Genomic DNA, 16,579 nt, shown 5'->3' on the forward strand with positions numbered 1-16,579 from the left:
GACCAACTAGCAAAGGCCAGTGAGGGAGCCCGCTAACTGGCTCCGGTAGGGCGTCATCGAGAGGTACCTCGGCGGCCACGCCCTCCACTATGTGATCCGAGGTACCGCGCTCGGAGCCTTCCTCTGCCTAGGCTAGGCCTGGGGCATCAGCGTCATACAATGGCACACCTTGCCAGGTTGGGCTGCTTCTTCCCACTTTTGCTGATGCGCACAACCTGGATCTGCAACTTCAACAGGCATGCACTACTGCTGTGTCAAGACTTGTTTAGGCCGCGAGAAGCTTGACGATATCATTTGAATCCGTTCCGAGCATCCTACGTTTGCACACCGCTCGACACTTCCCGCCCAGCGCCTCACGTACCTGTTGACGAACCGCATTGCGTTCCCGAGCCCGTCCCAGACCTTCCGACCCCTCTACGAGCACCTCGACGCTCTCGCACGATTCGCGGCCAGGCAGCGAGACAAGCGCTCCCGGATGGCACCCGCGCCCACGACACGCATTCGAAGCGACAGATGAGGTCCCGATAGAGATCTCTTCATACACACAGCCTTCGCTCCCCTCGCCCGGGTTACGGCTCCCCCACCGCCAACATGTTGGAAGGCCTCGTTGCGGGGCTGCTCAACCGCTTCCTGGGCATGTACGTCCAGAACTTTGACCCAACCCAGCTCAAAGTCGGCATCTGGTCGGGCGATGTGAAGCTCCGCAACCTCGAGCTGCGCCGCGAGGCCCTCGACCAGCTCAAGCTCCCCATTAATGTCATGGAGGGCCACCTGGGCCAGTTGACCCTCATCATTCCCTGGTCCAACCTGCGTGGCGCCCCCGTCAAGGTCTTCATCGAGGATGTCTTCCTGCTGGCTAGCCCGAAGGAGGAGGCTGAATATGACGAAGAGGAGGAAGAGAGACGGAAGCAACGTCTCAAGATGGAAAAGCTGGACAGCGCCGAGCTGCTCAAGGAAAAGAACCAAGAAGGCATGAGCCAGGAGGAGCAGCAGAAGAACCAGAGCTTTACCCAGAGCTTGGTCACAAAGATTGTCGACAACCTGCAGGTCGAGGTCAAGAACATCCACATCCGATACGAAGATTCCATTTCCGCTCCCGGCCACCCATTCTCCCTCGGCATGACTCTCGAAGAGTTCAGTGCTATCAGCACCGACGGACAGTGGGCTCCTACATTCATCCAGGACTCAACCTCAGTAACGCACAAGCTGGCCACCCTCGGCGCGCTTGCAGTGTACTGGAACACAGATGCGTCGTTGCTTGGCACTGGCCGAGAGGCGGCTAGTCCCAATCACGAAATGTTACCCCACGATGAGCTGGTCAACAAGTTCAGGGAGATGATGACAAACGGTGCCGAGGCGAGCTCGACCCATCAGTTCATCCTGAAGCCTGTCAGTGGCCAGGCTAAGATAGAGCTCGACAAGTCAGGCGATATTCGCGTACCGAAATTCAAGGCGAACCTTTTGTTTGAGGAGATTGGTCTCGTCTTGGATGACGATCAGTACAGAGACGCGTTGATGATGGTGGATCTCTTCCATTACTTCATCCGTCATCAAGAATACAAGAAACTTCAACCCAAGGGAGTCTCACCCACGGAGGATCCCGGCGCCTGGTTCCGGTTTGCGGGCAATGCTGTCCTCTCCAAGATTCACGAAAAGAACCGGAGATGGTCCTGGGACTACTTCCGCGAACGACGTGATGACCGCAGGCGATACATTGAGCTTTTCAAAAAGAGAAAACAGCAGCAGCAGTTTACAACAGACGAGGATGCAGACATGCAGCGCCTCGAGCGGAAGCTTGGCTACGAGGACCTGCGATTCTGGAGATCGTTGGCTCGAAGCCAACTGAAGAAGGAAAATGCCGAGGCTTTGAAGAAGCAACCTCAGCAACAAGAACAACAAGGCTGGATCGCCTGGATGTGGGGCTCGAAACCCCAGGAGACGATTGAAGAGAATGGTGAAAACACACAAATCACAGAGGAGCAGCGCAAGGAGCTCTACGATGTTATTGACTGGGATGAGAAGAACGCCATCGCTGAGGAAGTGGATCTCCCACGTGAAGCTGTCAAGATGTGTGTCGAGACATCTTTGGCCACCGGTAGCTTCACACTCAAGAAGGGACCCCATGGTAACAACATTGACCTCCTCAGCTTGCACTTTGATGTCTTCAAGGCCAAGGCGCTGCAGAGGAAGGACTCTTTCCTTGCCAACGTCAGCCTGGGAGGCCTACGCGTCAACGATGGCACCACCCCCGATAGCGTGTACCCCGAGATTGTCCGTGTCAAGGATTCTCCCGACATTAACAAGCGCAAGAGACTCTCTTTGGCCGAGTTGGAGAAGACTGAGGATGACCCATTCTTCCAATTCGAAGTCGAGCAGAACCCCATTGAGCGTGAGGGTGACATCGCCATCACTAGTACCATGAAGCCCCTCGAGGTCATCTGGAACCCCAACTTCGTTGTCGGCATTGCCGACTTCTTTAGGCCCCCTGAGCGGCACATGGAGTCTATCAGTGCCTTGATGGAGACTGCCGGTGCCACGGTAGAAGGCTTCCGGGAACAGACTCGGGCGGGTCTCGAGTTTGCATTGGAGGAACACAAGACGATCAATGCCGAGCTTGATCTTCAGGCGCCCCTCATCATCGTGCCCGTTAGCATCACCACACTGAACTCGACATGCTTGATTGTCGATGCTGGTCATATCCACGTCAACAGCCAACTGGTTGATCAAGCCACAATGAAAGAAATACAGTCGAAGCAACGGCAGTTGTACAGCGACGAAGACCTGAAACGACTGGAGTCGGTCATGTACGACAAATTCATTGTCAAGCTGACGTCGACTCAAGTCCTCATCGGCCCGTCGATCGATGAAACCAAGGCGCAACTCATTGACAAAGACGATGACGCACTCCTCCATATTGTGGAGCAAATCAACGTCGATTTTGTGGTTGAGACGTCCATCTTGCCGAAGGCTCCAAACCTGACGAAGCTCAAGGTGTCGGGACACTTGCCCATGCTCCATGCTACTGTCTCTGACTCCAAGTACAAGAACCTGATGAGGATCATTGACGTGGCGATACCGAAATTTGGAGGAGATGAACCCCCTGTGCCAGAGCTATCGCAAGAGTTAGAAGAACCATCACGTCCTCGCGTTCTTAGTGACGTATCAACACGATCAGCTCGAAAACTAGGTCGCGATAGGCGTCTGTCAACCCCCTTCCCTTTTATGATGCAGGCTTCAACTGCTGTCTTGCTTGACGACATGGATGAGGATGACGATAATTTCGAAGACGCAACTGATGGCGCTGATGCCGAACAACTTCGGATCAAGCAGCGCAGTTTCGAGTTCAAGTTCAAGGTTGACACCCTGAAGGGTTCGCTTTATCGAAGCGACCCCGATAGGAAGAAGCCTGACGCGCTTCTCGTGGAACTGGTTGCGGAGCGGTTTGACCTGGAGTTCTATACCCGACCTTTCGACATGGCGGCTGAGGTGTCTCTGGGCTCCTTGACTGTTGATGACTTTGTTGACAATCCCCCGGATGAGTTCAAGGCCATCGTTTCGTCAGGCGACAGCGAGGATCTGAAGGAGGGCCGTAGCCTCGTTCTTGTCAAATTCATCAAGGTCAACCCCCTCTCACCCGAGTTCATGCCAGTTTATGAGGGCGTGGAGACAAATGTCACGGCCGCCATATCTACAATCAACCTCATCGTCACTAGAAAGACTCTATTGACGCTCTTGGATTTCATTCTCGTCACGTTCACTGGTGGAGACGAGCATCAAAACTCCCAGGCGCTCTTGGATAGCCCCGCGATTGATTCAAAGGACGCTGAGGTGGTGGATGCACCTTCGCCAGCGCAACAAAACGCCAATGCAGGGGCTATCCGGGTCAAGGTCGACCTCAAGAGTATCCGACTGATCCTGAACAATGACGGCATTCGACTCGCCACCTTGTCTTTTAATAAGGCTGATGCCGGCATCTTCCTCCGCGGAGGGACTATGCGCGTCTCAGCTAGACTGGGCGACCTGTCTCTTGTCGACGATGTAAACCAAGGTGTGTCTGAGGATTCGAACCTCCGCCAGCTGGTTACAATCCAAGGCGATGATCTGGCCGATTTCCGGTACGAGACCTTTGACTCCACCAACCCAAAGACATATCCAGGGTATGACAGTTCCATCTTTCTCCGGGCTGGTTCCGTCAAGATCAACTTCGTGGAAGAGCCGTTCCGGAAGATCATTGATTTCTTGGTCAAGTTTGGCAAGATGCAGGCTCTGTACAATGCGGCACGACAAGCTGCGATGAACCAGGCAAACCAGATGCAGCAGAGTCCCAGTCGTTTCCAGTTTGACGTTGTGGTCAACACCCCTATCGTCGTGTTCCCCCGTCTCGTCACCCCCGGCCGTCCGAAACGTGACCTGATCACAGCCTATCTGGGTGAGATTTATGCGCAGAACAAGTTCACGCCGCTCGACGATAGTGAGGACTCTGAGATTGCAATGAAGATTTCGGCTGGAATTCGCAACATCAGACTGACCTCGGACTTCCACTACCCTGATGATAAGTCTGAGGAATTGGAAATGATCGACCATGTCGACCTCGGGTTCAAGATCACTTATGCCGAGCACAAGAATGGTGCCAAGAGACCCGATACGGAAATCGAGGGAACCATGTCAGACATTAACCTCCGACTCACGCAATACCAACTGAGGTTCCTGATGGAGATTTCCAAGTCGGTTCCAGCCGCGTTTGCTGGCGAGGGAGGCGATGGTGATGAGGAGGCCGCCAAAGCTGTCGACGAGGGTACGCTGAAGCGTGCTCGGACGATATCTGACGACAAAAACGCCAACAGCGACCAAACGCTGGTTGATCTGGGCCCGGAGCTTGGGTCGCTTGGCCAGACTTGGACAAAGTTGGATCTTGTATTCCGCGTTAATACCATCGGTTTGGAATTGGTCATGGCCGAGCTAGATGCGCCAGTCGGCGACTTGGCTCAGTCGAGCTTGTCACGCTTCTCCCTTGACGACACCAAGGTCAAGACACGGATGCTTTCCGATGGCTCCCTCGAGGCGGAACTACTCATCCGGTCGTTTACCATTTACGATAGCCGCCCAAGCGAGACGAACAAGTACCGCCGCATCATGTCGTCCATGAACAAGGATGTGCAGCAGCTGATGGCAAGCGTGACCATGTCAGGAGGGGATGAAAGAAATGTCATCGCCATGGCTACGGTAGACAGCCCGCGTGTCATTTTTGCGCTGGATTATCTCTTCGCCATCCAGCGTTTTGCATTGGAGGGATTGACTGTTGACGAGTCTAGTCCCATGGATAGCGAAAGCATTCTTGAAACCCCGGAAGAATCAGACACAGACTCTATGCAGGTCACTTTCACTGGACATGAGTCACGCAAGGCACGATCACAGACATCAGGGCGACAAAGCACAGATGTGGCAGACGAATCAGACGCACCGGCTCAGCCAGTGATGAACATTGCGTTCCGAGTCAATCTCGTCGATGCCCAAGTCATTCTCATCGCCAACCCGCTGAGCTCAAGCTCTGAAGCGATCGTGCTGGGAATTCGCCAGATGCTCCTTTCCAAGCAACATGCCTTGACCTTCCAGGTATCGGAAGTTGGCATGTTCTTATGCCGGATGGACAAGTTCGAAACATCTCGGCTCAGAATTATCGATGACTTTTCGATTCAATTGAGCATGGATAACTCAAAGCCAACCGACACAAGCATTCATCTCGAGGTCGAGCCTCTCATTTTGCGGCTTTCGTTGCGCGACATCTTGCTTGCCCTTCAGATTATTAGCAAGGCAAGTGAGCTATCTGGCAGCGAGCCAAAGGTGAAAGAGACTCCGACCGAGCAGAAGGCGAGAGAAGTTCGCAACGCTGGCTTGAAGCAGCGCTCTGCCAGTGGCAAAGGAGGCTCTACTATAGCGACGAAGACAAGAGCGAGTCAACCAGCCATCGAAACATCATCCACGCAGAAAAGCCAAGAAGTTGCGGTGCCCATGCATGAACAGTTGTCAGCGACGGTGGAGGGAATCCGCGTTGTCTTGATCGGCGATTTACACGAACTTCCCATCCTTGACATTGGAATCAAGAATTTTACTGCCGCTGCTGAGAACTGGTCTTCGAACCTCAAGGCAGAGACTTCCATCGAGCTCTACTCAAATGTGTACAACTTCTCCAAGTCGAGCTGGGAGCCTCTACTTGAGCCGTGGCAGGTGGGCTTTGGCGTGGCCAAGGCACCTATATCTGGATTGCTGTCGTTCGATGTTGTGTCCAAGAAGACGTTTAACGTGACCATCACCACAGCGACTATCGCCTTGGCGTCCAAGTCGTTCAATTTCTTGACGACGGAGCAGGATGTCTTGGACAAGCCACGTGGTGTTGAGGCGCCTTATCGCATCAGAAACTACACCGGATTCGATATCGTCATTCACTCCAAGAGCCCAACTAGCGACGAACCGATTACTCTCAGTCTGGAGGACGGCAAAGAGGGCCCATGGAGCTTCGAACACTGGGAGAAGATGCGAGAAAATCTCCTCACCGAGTCCAACCAGACATATGTCAGCATCCAGCTCGACGGCAGTGGCTTTGACCCTGTGAAGAATGTCCGCTTGAATCGCGAGGGCGAGTTCCTGTATGGCCTGCGCCCAAAGATGGAAAATGTCCTGCATCGACTTTGTGTCGAAGTTGAGCTTGGAACCGACAACGTTAAGTATGTCACGTTCAGATCTCCGCTGCTGGTTGAGAACGCGACGCAGATCCCGGTGGAGCTTGGTATATATGATGTCAAGGAAGGCCACCTTCTCAAGATCGAGAAGATTGCCCCTGGAGACTCTCGCCCAGCCCCCGTCGGCGCCGTTTACGAGAAAAGAGTCCTTGTCCGACCGGATGGCGGGTTCGGATACCAGTGGAGCGGAGAGCAGCTCTGGTGGGGAGACTTGCTCAAGAGACAAACCAAGCAAGTTGTTTGCAAGGCGGATAACGGAGACCCCTTCTACTTCCAGGTTCATGCCAGCTATGACAAGTCGAACCCGTTGACAAAGTAAGACTGCCTACCTAAGATTGGATATCATGTACTAACGATGCTAGGCAATACCCATACATGCGAGTCAAGCTTTCTGCGCCGGTTACTCTGGAGAATCTCTTGCCGTACGACTTCAAGTACCGAATCTACGACAAGAACACCAAGAAGGACTGGACCAACTTCTTGCGAAAGGGTGGCGTCAGCCCTGTCCACGTCGTGCAGTTGTCACACCTGCTACTCCTGAGCGTTGACATGCAGGATACTGTGTTCAAGCCAAGCGACTTTGCCATCATCAACCCCGGAAACAACGAAGACTTCCGCAAGGAGAGCAAGATCATTGTCAAGGATGATCAAGGGCTACCGCTGAATCTTCACCTGCACTACTTCAAGATCCCCCACAGTGGCGGTGCGTTTAAGGTGACGGTTTACAGCCCGTATGTCGTGCTCAACAAAACTGGCGTGGATCTAAGGGTCCGGGCGAAGGGGTTCCTGCAGCAAGCCAAGCCAGCAGCTGGGCAGTTTCCCCTCATGGACACGTCTGATCAAGACCGCCCCAAGGCGCTGCCATTCATGTTCTCGTACAGCAATGATGACCACCGCAACCGAGCGCTGTTGAAGGTTGCAGACTCAGAATGGAGCAAGCCTCAGAGTTTCGATGCCATCGGCAGCACGTCCGAGGTCGTATTGCCCTCTTCCAACAAAAACAAGGAGATCCATGTGGGCATCACTGTCAAGTCTGGAGAGGGCAAGTACAAGATGACCAAGGTTGTCACCCTGGCACCTCGCTTCGTGTTGCAGAACAAGCTTGGCGAAGAGATTCTCATCCGTGAGTCGAGCTCGTCTGGCTTCTTGACTCTGGGCCAGGGTTCTTTGCAGCCCCTGCACTTCTTGCAAAAGTCGCGTGTCAAGCAACTGTGTCTCTGCTACCCTGGAGTCAACAATCAATGGACATCACCTTTCAACATTGCTGATATTGGGACAACCCACGTCAAGATTGCCAAGGCTGGTCAGCGACAGCGCCTGGCAAGAGTCGAGATTCTCATGGAGGATTCGACAATCTTCCTGAATTTCAGCATGGAGACGAAGAACTGGCCCTTCTCGATGCGCAACGAGAGTGACATTGAGTTCACCTTCTGCCAGGCGAACCCGAATGTAGACGAAGATGGGGTTGAAGACCGCAGTGGTTGGAGACCTGTGCGATATCGTCTTCCGCCCCGGAGCATCATGCCGTACGCGTGGGATTTCCCTGCGGCCAAGTTCCGCGAGATCATCATCGCGGCTAACGGAAAGGAGCGGCATGTTAAGCTGGCTGAGATTGGCAACCAAATCCCCATGAAACTTGCAAGCTCCGCTGGTCAGCAAAAGATTATCGACATCAACGTCGCTGCCGACGGACCGACGCAGACGTTGGTTTTGAGCAACTTCCGGGCAAGCAAGAGCAAGTACAAGCCCAAGACACTCTCAAGAACCAGTACCGGGACCGAGGCATCTGCCTTCGAGGTCAAGGATCAAGACACTGGCGAAACCTTCAAGGCTCAACTCAAGCTGTCGGGCATTGGTATATCCCTTATCAATGCTCAGATGAAGGAACTTGCGTATCTTACATTCAGAGACGTCCACCTGCGATTCAGTGACTCCCCGCTGATCCAGACTGTGTCCATGTCAATCAAGTGGATTCAGATTGACAACCAGCTGTACGGTGGCATCTTCCCGATGATCCTGTATCCAAGCGTGGTGCCGAAGAAGGCACAGGAGGTTGAGGCTCATCCCTCCTTGCACTTCATGGTCAGCCGAGTCAAGGATGACTCCTACGGAGTGTTGTACGTCAAATACGCGACGATTTTGTTGCAGCAGATGACCGTCGACCTTGATGAGGACTTTGTCTTTGCTTTACTCGACTTTTCGAATGTCCCCGGTGCCAGCTGGACCCTCGTGGATGACGAGGGTAGGCTGTGTGACGAAGACCTCGGCATTCCGGAGCCGAAGCAACTGCAAGCCGGACAGGACATGTACTTTGAGGTACTCAACATTCAGCCGATGCAGATCGATCTCAGCTTTATGCGGACAGAACGGATTAACGCTGAGGATAAGACTTCATCGCGCAACCCCATCATGTTCTTCCTCAACGTCATGACCATGGCAATTGGCAATGTCAATGACGCGCCGATCCGGTTCAATGCCCTCATCCTGGACAACGTCCGCGTGTCGACGGCAGTCTTGATCCAGAACTTCTCAAATCACTATAGCCAGGAGGTCATGTACCAGATCCACAAGATTCTTGGATCCGCCGATTTCCTCGGAAACCCCGTCGGTCTTTTCAACAACATCTCGTCGGGTGTGACCGACATCTTCTACGAGCCATATCAAGGGCTGATTCTTTCTGATAAGCCTGAGGAGTTTGGCTTGGGCATCGCCAAGGGTGCAGCTTCATTTGCCAAGAAGACGGTTTTCGGGTTCAGTGACAGCTTCTCCAAGTTTACGGGCAGCCTTAGCAAGGGTCTTGCAGCTGCATCGCTAGACAAGCAATTCCAGGACCGGCGGCGCATTACAAGGGCACGGAACCGGCCGAAGCACGCCCTGTACGGGGTAGCGGCTGGCGCCAACAGCCTGCTTACCAGCGTTGCATCGGGCGTGGGTGGACTGGCGCGGAAGCCACTAGAGGGTGCCGAGCAGGAGGGCGCGCTGGGTTTCTTCAAGGGTGTGGGCAAGGGAGTCCTTGGTGTGGTTACCAAGCCGGCGGTGGGAGTTCTCGATATGGCAAGCAACGTGAGCGAGGGCATCCGTAACACGACGACTGTGTTTGACGGACAGGAGCTGGATCGCACACGATTCCCGCGATTTATCCCGCTTGACGGTATTGTTAAGCCGTACAACGGGCGGGAGGCTCTCGGGCAGTACTGGCTCAAGCAGGTGGACAATGGCAAGTACTTTGACGAACAGTACATTGGCCACTTGGAGCTGCCCAAGGAGGATATGGTGGTGATGGTGACATATGCGCGGATCCTACTTATCCGGTCGCGGCGACTGACGAGCGAGTGGGACGTGCCTCTGAAGGACATACAAACGATTGCTAAGGAGCGGACGGGAGTGAGCCTCTCGCTCAGGGGAGGCGCGAACGGACCGTTCATTCCGGTGGGAGAAGGAAGCGAAAGAGGTTTCCTGTACAAGATGGTTGGGGTTGCGGTGGAAGAGTTCAACAGGCGGTTTAGGAGCGGCGAGTAGGGTGTGGACTTGGGAGCGATGTCGGGAACTGCAGAAATTAGTATAGCGTCTACATACTTACTTGCTTGGGGTTTGGAGTTAGGGTTCATTAGTGAATATTCGTGTCTGGTGGACTAAATTGCGGTTTCCTTGCTTGAAGTGAGGTTCGGGGATATGCCGTGGAATGTCTAAATCAGTTGAATTGCGAGGGAGCACATGACTTGGCGGGGGATGGAATGGGTTGCATGGAGACACTCTGGCGGAAAGTACCCGCGGACAGCAGATGCAGTGTCGCGTGTGACTTGGACAGAATAGGATGGAGGGCTGGAGCTGACGTCGATCCGGAGCAGGCATGGCATCGGACCCGGCCGAGAGGGAATGGAAACGGCCGACGAAGAGAGTTGAAGATAGAGTGGCAGAGATACGACAGTCTTCACATGCTTGGAGGTTGTGTGATATGGCTTATCCTGCAGGGCTCACTCAATCTCTGGGGAGAACTGGGGACCGGATTGGGACATGGTGAGGCGAGACGGGGGAGAGCTGGAAGCTGGGAGCTGGGAGTTGGGACGGCCGGAAGATGGAGAACTGGGGTGGGATAAGCGCCGATGTGGGCGTGTCTCTGTACGTATCTGTGTAGTTTCGGGACAAGGGTAATAAACGAGGACAAGCACAAGGCGGGGGCGGGATGGTGCGCCGAGTCTACGTGGTACTTTGTGGAGTGGTTCGTCGGTAGCACGAGCTTGACGGGATAGACTCGAGATAGACTACGGCAGGTAGATACAGCTAGATACAGCACGTAGATACACCAAGGACAGCACGATAGGCGGCGGCGGCGGACCTTATCGCACAGGATGACAGATGACAAGATCTCGGACCAGGATGGACAAGGAATGGACAAGGATGGACACCGAAGACGCCTGCAACGGCTGCAAACCCCATGTCTAGCGTGGGATGAGGAAGATAGTGGAGGGGATGAAGACAGGGAGGGAGGGCAACATCCGGTTGGGAAGAGACGGGGTAATTAGACGGGGTATAGCATTGTACCTGGAAGATGGCTATAGAGGCGAGCAGACGAGATGGCGAGGCTTATGCCATGCCATGTTGGTGGTAACTAGCTACCTTACAGGCTGCAGTTGCTGACCTACCCGATGCGGATAGTGGCATGGCAAAGGTGGCATGCATGATATCCCTGCCATTCCTTGGCTTGACGACTAAAGGTCTTGGCTAGACGCTTGTTTTTACTGGTGGGTGAGACTCGATTGCATCGGTGGCGTGGGCAGTGTGCGGAGGAGGCGTTGAGGCGGTGGGAAGGGCTTGAGATGGGTAGATGTGGCTTACCAGGAGTGTCACTGGAAGAACGAGAAGAAGAAGAAAAAGAAGAAAAAGAGGTAGAGAATGAGGAAGAGCTGAGAGTTAGCGATGGCATGTGTATTGCGCATGCCGAGGCACTAGCAAGTGATAGCTCAGGACTCTAAACGGAGCGCCAAGGAAGAATGAATAGACGCGTGGTTGCGTGTACTCCATACTGTGTATCTCTGGACAATGCTCTGGTGGTGATGTACGGAGTACGATAGGCGATGATGGAGATGATGGGACGCCTACCGAACCTCCGGGAACTCGACATGATCAAGGCGGATCACATTCCCAGGAAGAGGCGACATTTCCGGCACGTCGCTGGCGGTGGCTGTTCTGGGCGCGTCTTGGCTCGTCTTGGCTTCCAGTTTGCCCAGCAAATGGGATGGCGGTTGATGAAATTGGCGGCCGTTTTGGGAGGGCGCTTCGTCCCTTGCCGGACGGCCTTCGAAAGTTCCTACAGTAGGACGATTTTCACTATCGGACAGGCCGGGGGGGATGATGCCCTAACGCCTAACAGGGAAGAGGGACGAGAAAGAAAGACCCGGGGTAAGATGGAGATGGGGGATGGATGACAGCCAAGGGCGCCGGCGGCGAGAGGGCGTGTCGGGCTGGCCAATTGATAGGCGGGGATTTGCTGGACGGCGGCGATGGAAGTGCAATCTGTAGGAAGTAAGTAGGCATTATTTTAGCTGTCGGAGAGCACCGGTGGCATGGTTAGGCAGGTTGCAACCATCGTGGAACTGGGGTTTGGAGTTTGTGCCCGAAAGAAGCAGCAGCTGAAGGAGTTGGTGATGGGATGAAGACGAGAGGGCGGAATGGACGGCACAGGATAAGGTGTGTTTGTTGGTTGGTTGTTGGCGAGATGTTGGATTGGGTATGAATTGAGGTGGGTTATGGTGTTGTGGTGATGTTTTGGAGCAAAGGAGGAGCAGGAGCATATGGACACGCTGAATTGAGAGATTGGTCCTTCTTTCGGTAATAGAGCATGTTCCCGTTCGAGACCCGATGAGCTGGAATCGTACTCCATCGTGACCCTGGAAGAGCCGTGTGTATCTGCGCTTTGCTGTGGATGAAAGGATGTAAGGGTAACGGGAGTGAGGGCGGGCGATAGATACGATGTGGGGGGGACTCTTATCGTGCCAGACCGACCACCCAAATCGAGCGCTGTAATTACGCCTCTTTCAAAGGGTCCTCGGCCATCGTCAGGGTTGTCAAGCCACTGAAGGCGGTCCGCCGTCCACTGAAACGCGGCAGAACAGCAGCAACTGAGCAAACACTCGCATCAGCTTACAGTGCAGCGAGCAAAATACGCAGTAGAACAGCCAGCTTAGCCCCGGGTAGCGTGCATTGGCCACTGCGGGACCCCCGTTGGGACGGATACAGAGGGCCCTCGTTCGCACACGCCCCCCTATCCCCCTGTAGCCTCCGCTGTGGATTGTCCCCTCCGGAGGGCGCTCCAGGGCGTGATTCGCTGCGGCGGCGGCGGGGGCTCCAGCACAGGCCCAGACGTTTCCAGCAACCTTCCAGAACGGGCAACGAGCCGTGCTGGTTGTGCTTGGTGTGGCCGAGGAAGGCGCCGGGTGGTGGCGAGGGGCCGTTCTTTCGTCTTTCGGGGGCTCGGAGCGGAGGTTGTTCCACCTTGGACTGGACCTGAACTTGTCATTGGGAAACTCTTCTGATTCACCCGATTCACTTCTGGCGATCCATCTCGGCCCAGCACCTTTGTTTTGCACACCTACCTGCCTTACTACGTACTCTGCCTTATCAGTTGCTGGGCCCAATCAGGGTGTGTCCTTTTGCCGTTGCACACACGCACTCCCCTGCCCACGCGGCACTCGAATCCTAATCCAACGCGAAGCTCCGGATGGGCTCGAAGGCGAAGGAGCGGTGCAGATGGACTGCAAGACGGTCCAGACTGGCCGATGACAGCTCGTCGACGAAACGGGTGACCGAGAGGGCTTCTCTGTACCATCCCATCCCATCCCATCTCGTCCTGTCGCGTGTGGTGGGCGTGTGCATCTCGTCTCCATGTGGGTGTGGGCAAACCTCGAAAACTTGGAGATGGAGCCTAGGGCCGGAGCCTCGAGATAGACACGACACGCGAGGGGTCCCCCGGACTGATAAGGTTTCCCACACCATGGACCAGGATCAAGGATGCAATGCAAAGGCCGACAAGGGTTGATGGAGCTCTCCCTGCAAAGCCCTTTTGCCCCTCCCGGCCTTGTCCCTTTGGCTGTGGTCTGCAGCCATCCGCGGTTCGTTCTCTGTCTATCTGCAAAGCGGCCAACGCCTAGACTATCTGCACGACAGGGGCGAGCTGCTCGCAGAGGATCGTCACCTGGTCCCCCAATGGGTCGCGCCCACCGAGATTTCCTAGCTGAGGGGACTTTGTTGCAGTGCAGCTGTCTGTCTCGCCGCCGCGCGCGTGCGACCCTGAACCCTCCGCTCTGCGACTTAAAAAGGTCTGAGGATCCTCCCTCTCCACAGACGATCTTTCCTCACACGTCGTCGTCTTGCGCTTCTGTCCTTCCCACCCTTCAGGGTTCGTGCTGTCAAAAAGCTGAGACTTCCCGTCTTGCAACCGTTGTTGTCTTGCTTGTCCCTTCCTGTTGCGATTGGTGTTGCTGAGACCAGCAGACCGCAGACCAGCAGACCGCAGTCGCAAGTCTCACACTCCGAGCTTGATCTGAGTTTGACCTGAGCTTCATCTCAGCGGAGAAGGAAAGACTGGGCCTTCAACACGGTGCCCGCCTTTTCTCGAACAATTGGCTTGATCTTCCTTCATCCCGATTCAACCCTCTTCTCCATCTTAACTTCAACCGTCAATCATCACCATGGCAGACACTACCACCACCCCCGAGGGCCTGCGCCGTAACTCGGATCCCGCTCTCGATCCCGCCAACCAGCATCGCCACGAGCATCATAACCACTCGCCGCGCGTTGATGCCGATGGCCACGACGATGCCGTCTACACCACCGGAACCACCACCGATCCCACCGCCGTGCCTCCCCAGAGCCATCTCCACAAGCACGACGTTGAGTCGGCCAAGGACCTGAAGGACGACGAGAAGCTCAAGCTCTCCGACGGCGCTCACGCCGCCCACACTCCCCCCGACTACAGCGACCACGAGAAAATGGAGCCCGGCCTCATCTCCACGACCGACGACCATGGCTCGCAAACCCGTGGTGGAAAGCTGGCTCCGCTGTACCGTCACCGCCGCGTCTTGATCCACCTGTTCATCGGCATGCTCTTCACCGGCTGGTGGATCGCCTCTCTGGTCCTCCACCACGACGACAGGAACTGGGTCGTCCCTTTCCTGGTGTGGCTCTGCATCATGTTGCGCCTCTTCTTCTTCTACGTCTCGAGCCGCCACGTCTCCAACCCCATTCGCTGGGTCTGGCACCACTCCGCCGTCGTCGTTTACGACAAGATCCCCCCCAAGATGCGAACTCCCGCCGGCGCTGCCGTCACCATTGGTGCCATCCTTATTGGTTCTTTCGTCTCTGAGGAGAAGGAGGACAACACCCGCGAGAACCGTGCCATCAGTCTCTTCGGTATGTTGGTCTTCATCGCTTTCCTCTGGGCCACTAGCAGGGATCGCAGCAAGATCAACTGGCGCACTGTTATTGGCGGCATGCTGGCCCAGTACATCATCGGCATCTTCGTCCTGCGCACTGGTGTCGGATACGACATCTTCCGCTTCATTGCCGACCGCGCCGCCGACCTCCTGGGCTTCGCCAAAGACGGTGTTACCTTCTTGACCAACGCAGAAACCGCCAACCAGGGCATGTTCTTCTTCGGTGTCATCCCGGCCATCATCTTCTTCATCTCCATCGTCCAGGTCCTGTACTACTTTAACTTCCTGCAGTGGTTCATTGTCAAGTTTGCCATGTTCGTCTTCTGGGCTCTTGGAGTCTCTGGTGCCGAAGCTGTCGTCGCTGCTGCCACCCCTTTCATCGGCCAGGGTGAATCTGCCATGCTGGTCCGGCCCTTCGTCCCTCACATGACCAAGGCCGAGATCCACCAGATCATGACCTGTGGTTTCGCCACCATTTCCGGTTCCGTCCTCGTCGGTTACATTGGTCTTGGTCTGAACCGCGAGGCTCTGGTCTCCTCCTGCATCATGTCCATCCCCGCCTCCCTGGCCATCTCCAAGCTGCGATACCCCGAGACCGAGGAGACTCTTACCGCTGGCCGCGTCGTCATCCCCGATGACGACGAGCACAAGGCTGAGAACGCTCTGCACGCTTTTGCCAACGGTGCCTGGCTGGGAATCAAGATTGCCGGAACCATCATTGCCTCGCTGCTCTGCATCATCGCCTTTGTCGGTCTCATCAACGGCCTCCTCACCTGGTGGGGCAGGTATCTCGACATCAACAGCCCCAAGTTGACCCTGCAGACCATCCTGGGCTACATCCTGTACCCTGTCGCCTTCTTGCTCGGAGTTCCCCGCGAAAACGGCGACATCCTCAAGGTCGCCAAGCTCATTGCCGAGAAGATTATCACCGTAAGTTCTCCTTCCTCCCCTTCGTTCCCCAACGCTGTAAAGAGTGACGTCGATAACACCGAATGCAGAACGAGTACAACGCCTTTGCCGCCCTCACCGATTCCAAGGGTGATTACACCACGCTCTCCCCTCGCTCTCGACTCATTGCCACCTATGCCCTTTGCGGCTTCGGCAACATCGGTTCTCTGGGTATCCAGATCGGTATTCTCGGCCAGCTTGCTCCCTCGCGTGGTGGTGATGTCTCCAGCCTGGCTTTGTCTGCCCTTGCGTCTGGCGTCTTGGCCACTCTTACCTCTGCCAGTGTTGCCGGTCTCGTCGTCACGGATCAGTTGACGTCTTTCGCCCCCTCTGCTTAGTGATGCCTGTCACGAATGGTGGACGATGGAAGAGATACCCATGGCTCAGAGTGTGTTTTGCCTAGCAGTTTAATGTATCTGTAGTATTGTCAGGCTAAAAAGATAGCTCCTTAATGATTCAGTC

The 16,579-nt window shown here is 55.1% G+C and overlaps 3 protein-coding genes across 3 annotated transcripts; 2 read left to right on the forward strand and 1 right to left on the reverse strand.

Annotated features, from left to right (window-relative positions):
* Positions 1 to 591: 591 nt before the first annotated feature.
* BGZ61DRAFT_536698 (uncharacterized protein) lies at positions 592 to 10,256 on the forward strand (the record flags this gene model as incomplete). The annotated part of the gene is made up of 2 exons (XM_046254442.1): positions 592 to 7,052; positions 7,100 to 10,256. The coding sequence occupies 2 exons, from the start codon at positions 592 to 594 to the stop codon at positions 10,254 to 10,256; spliced, it is 9,618 nt and encodes a 3,205-aa protein (XP_046099700.1).
* Positions 10,257 to 11,879: 1,623 nt separating this feature from the next.
* Positions 11,880 to 12,842, reverse strand: BGZ61DRAFT_458869 (uncharacterized protein). Its single transcript, XM_046246808.1, has one exon. It carries the CDS (start codon positions 12,616 to 12,618, stop codon positions 12,277 to 12,279), a length of 342 nt encoding a protein of 113 aa, XP_046099701.1. The 5' UTR covers positions 12,619 to 12,842; the 3' UTR covers positions 11,880 to 12,276.
* Positions 12,843 to 14,425: 1,583 nt separating this feature from the next.
* BGZ61DRAFT_361473 (Na+ dependent nucleoside transporter C-terminus-domain-containing protein) lies at positions 14,426 to 16,455 on the forward strand (the record flags this gene model as incomplete). Its single annotated transcript, XM_046241267.1, has 3 exons — positions 14,426 to 14,626; positions 14,669 to 16,099; positions 16,168 to 16,455. The coding sequence occupies 3 exons, from the start codon at positions 14,426 to 14,428 to the stop codon at positions 16,453 to 16,455; spliced, it is 1,920 nt and encodes a 639-aa protein (XP_046099702.1).
* Between the last annotated feature and the right edge of the window lie 124 nt (positions 16,456 to 16,579).

Source organism: Ilyonectria robusta (assembly GCF_021365365.1).
Source record: "Ilyonectria robusta strain PMI_751 chromosome Unknown BGZ61scaffold_21, whole genome shotgun sequence".
Classification (NCBI taxonomy): Eukaryota; Fungi; Ascomycota; class Sordariomycetes; order Hypocreales; family Nectriaceae; genus Ilyonectria; species Ilyonectria robusta.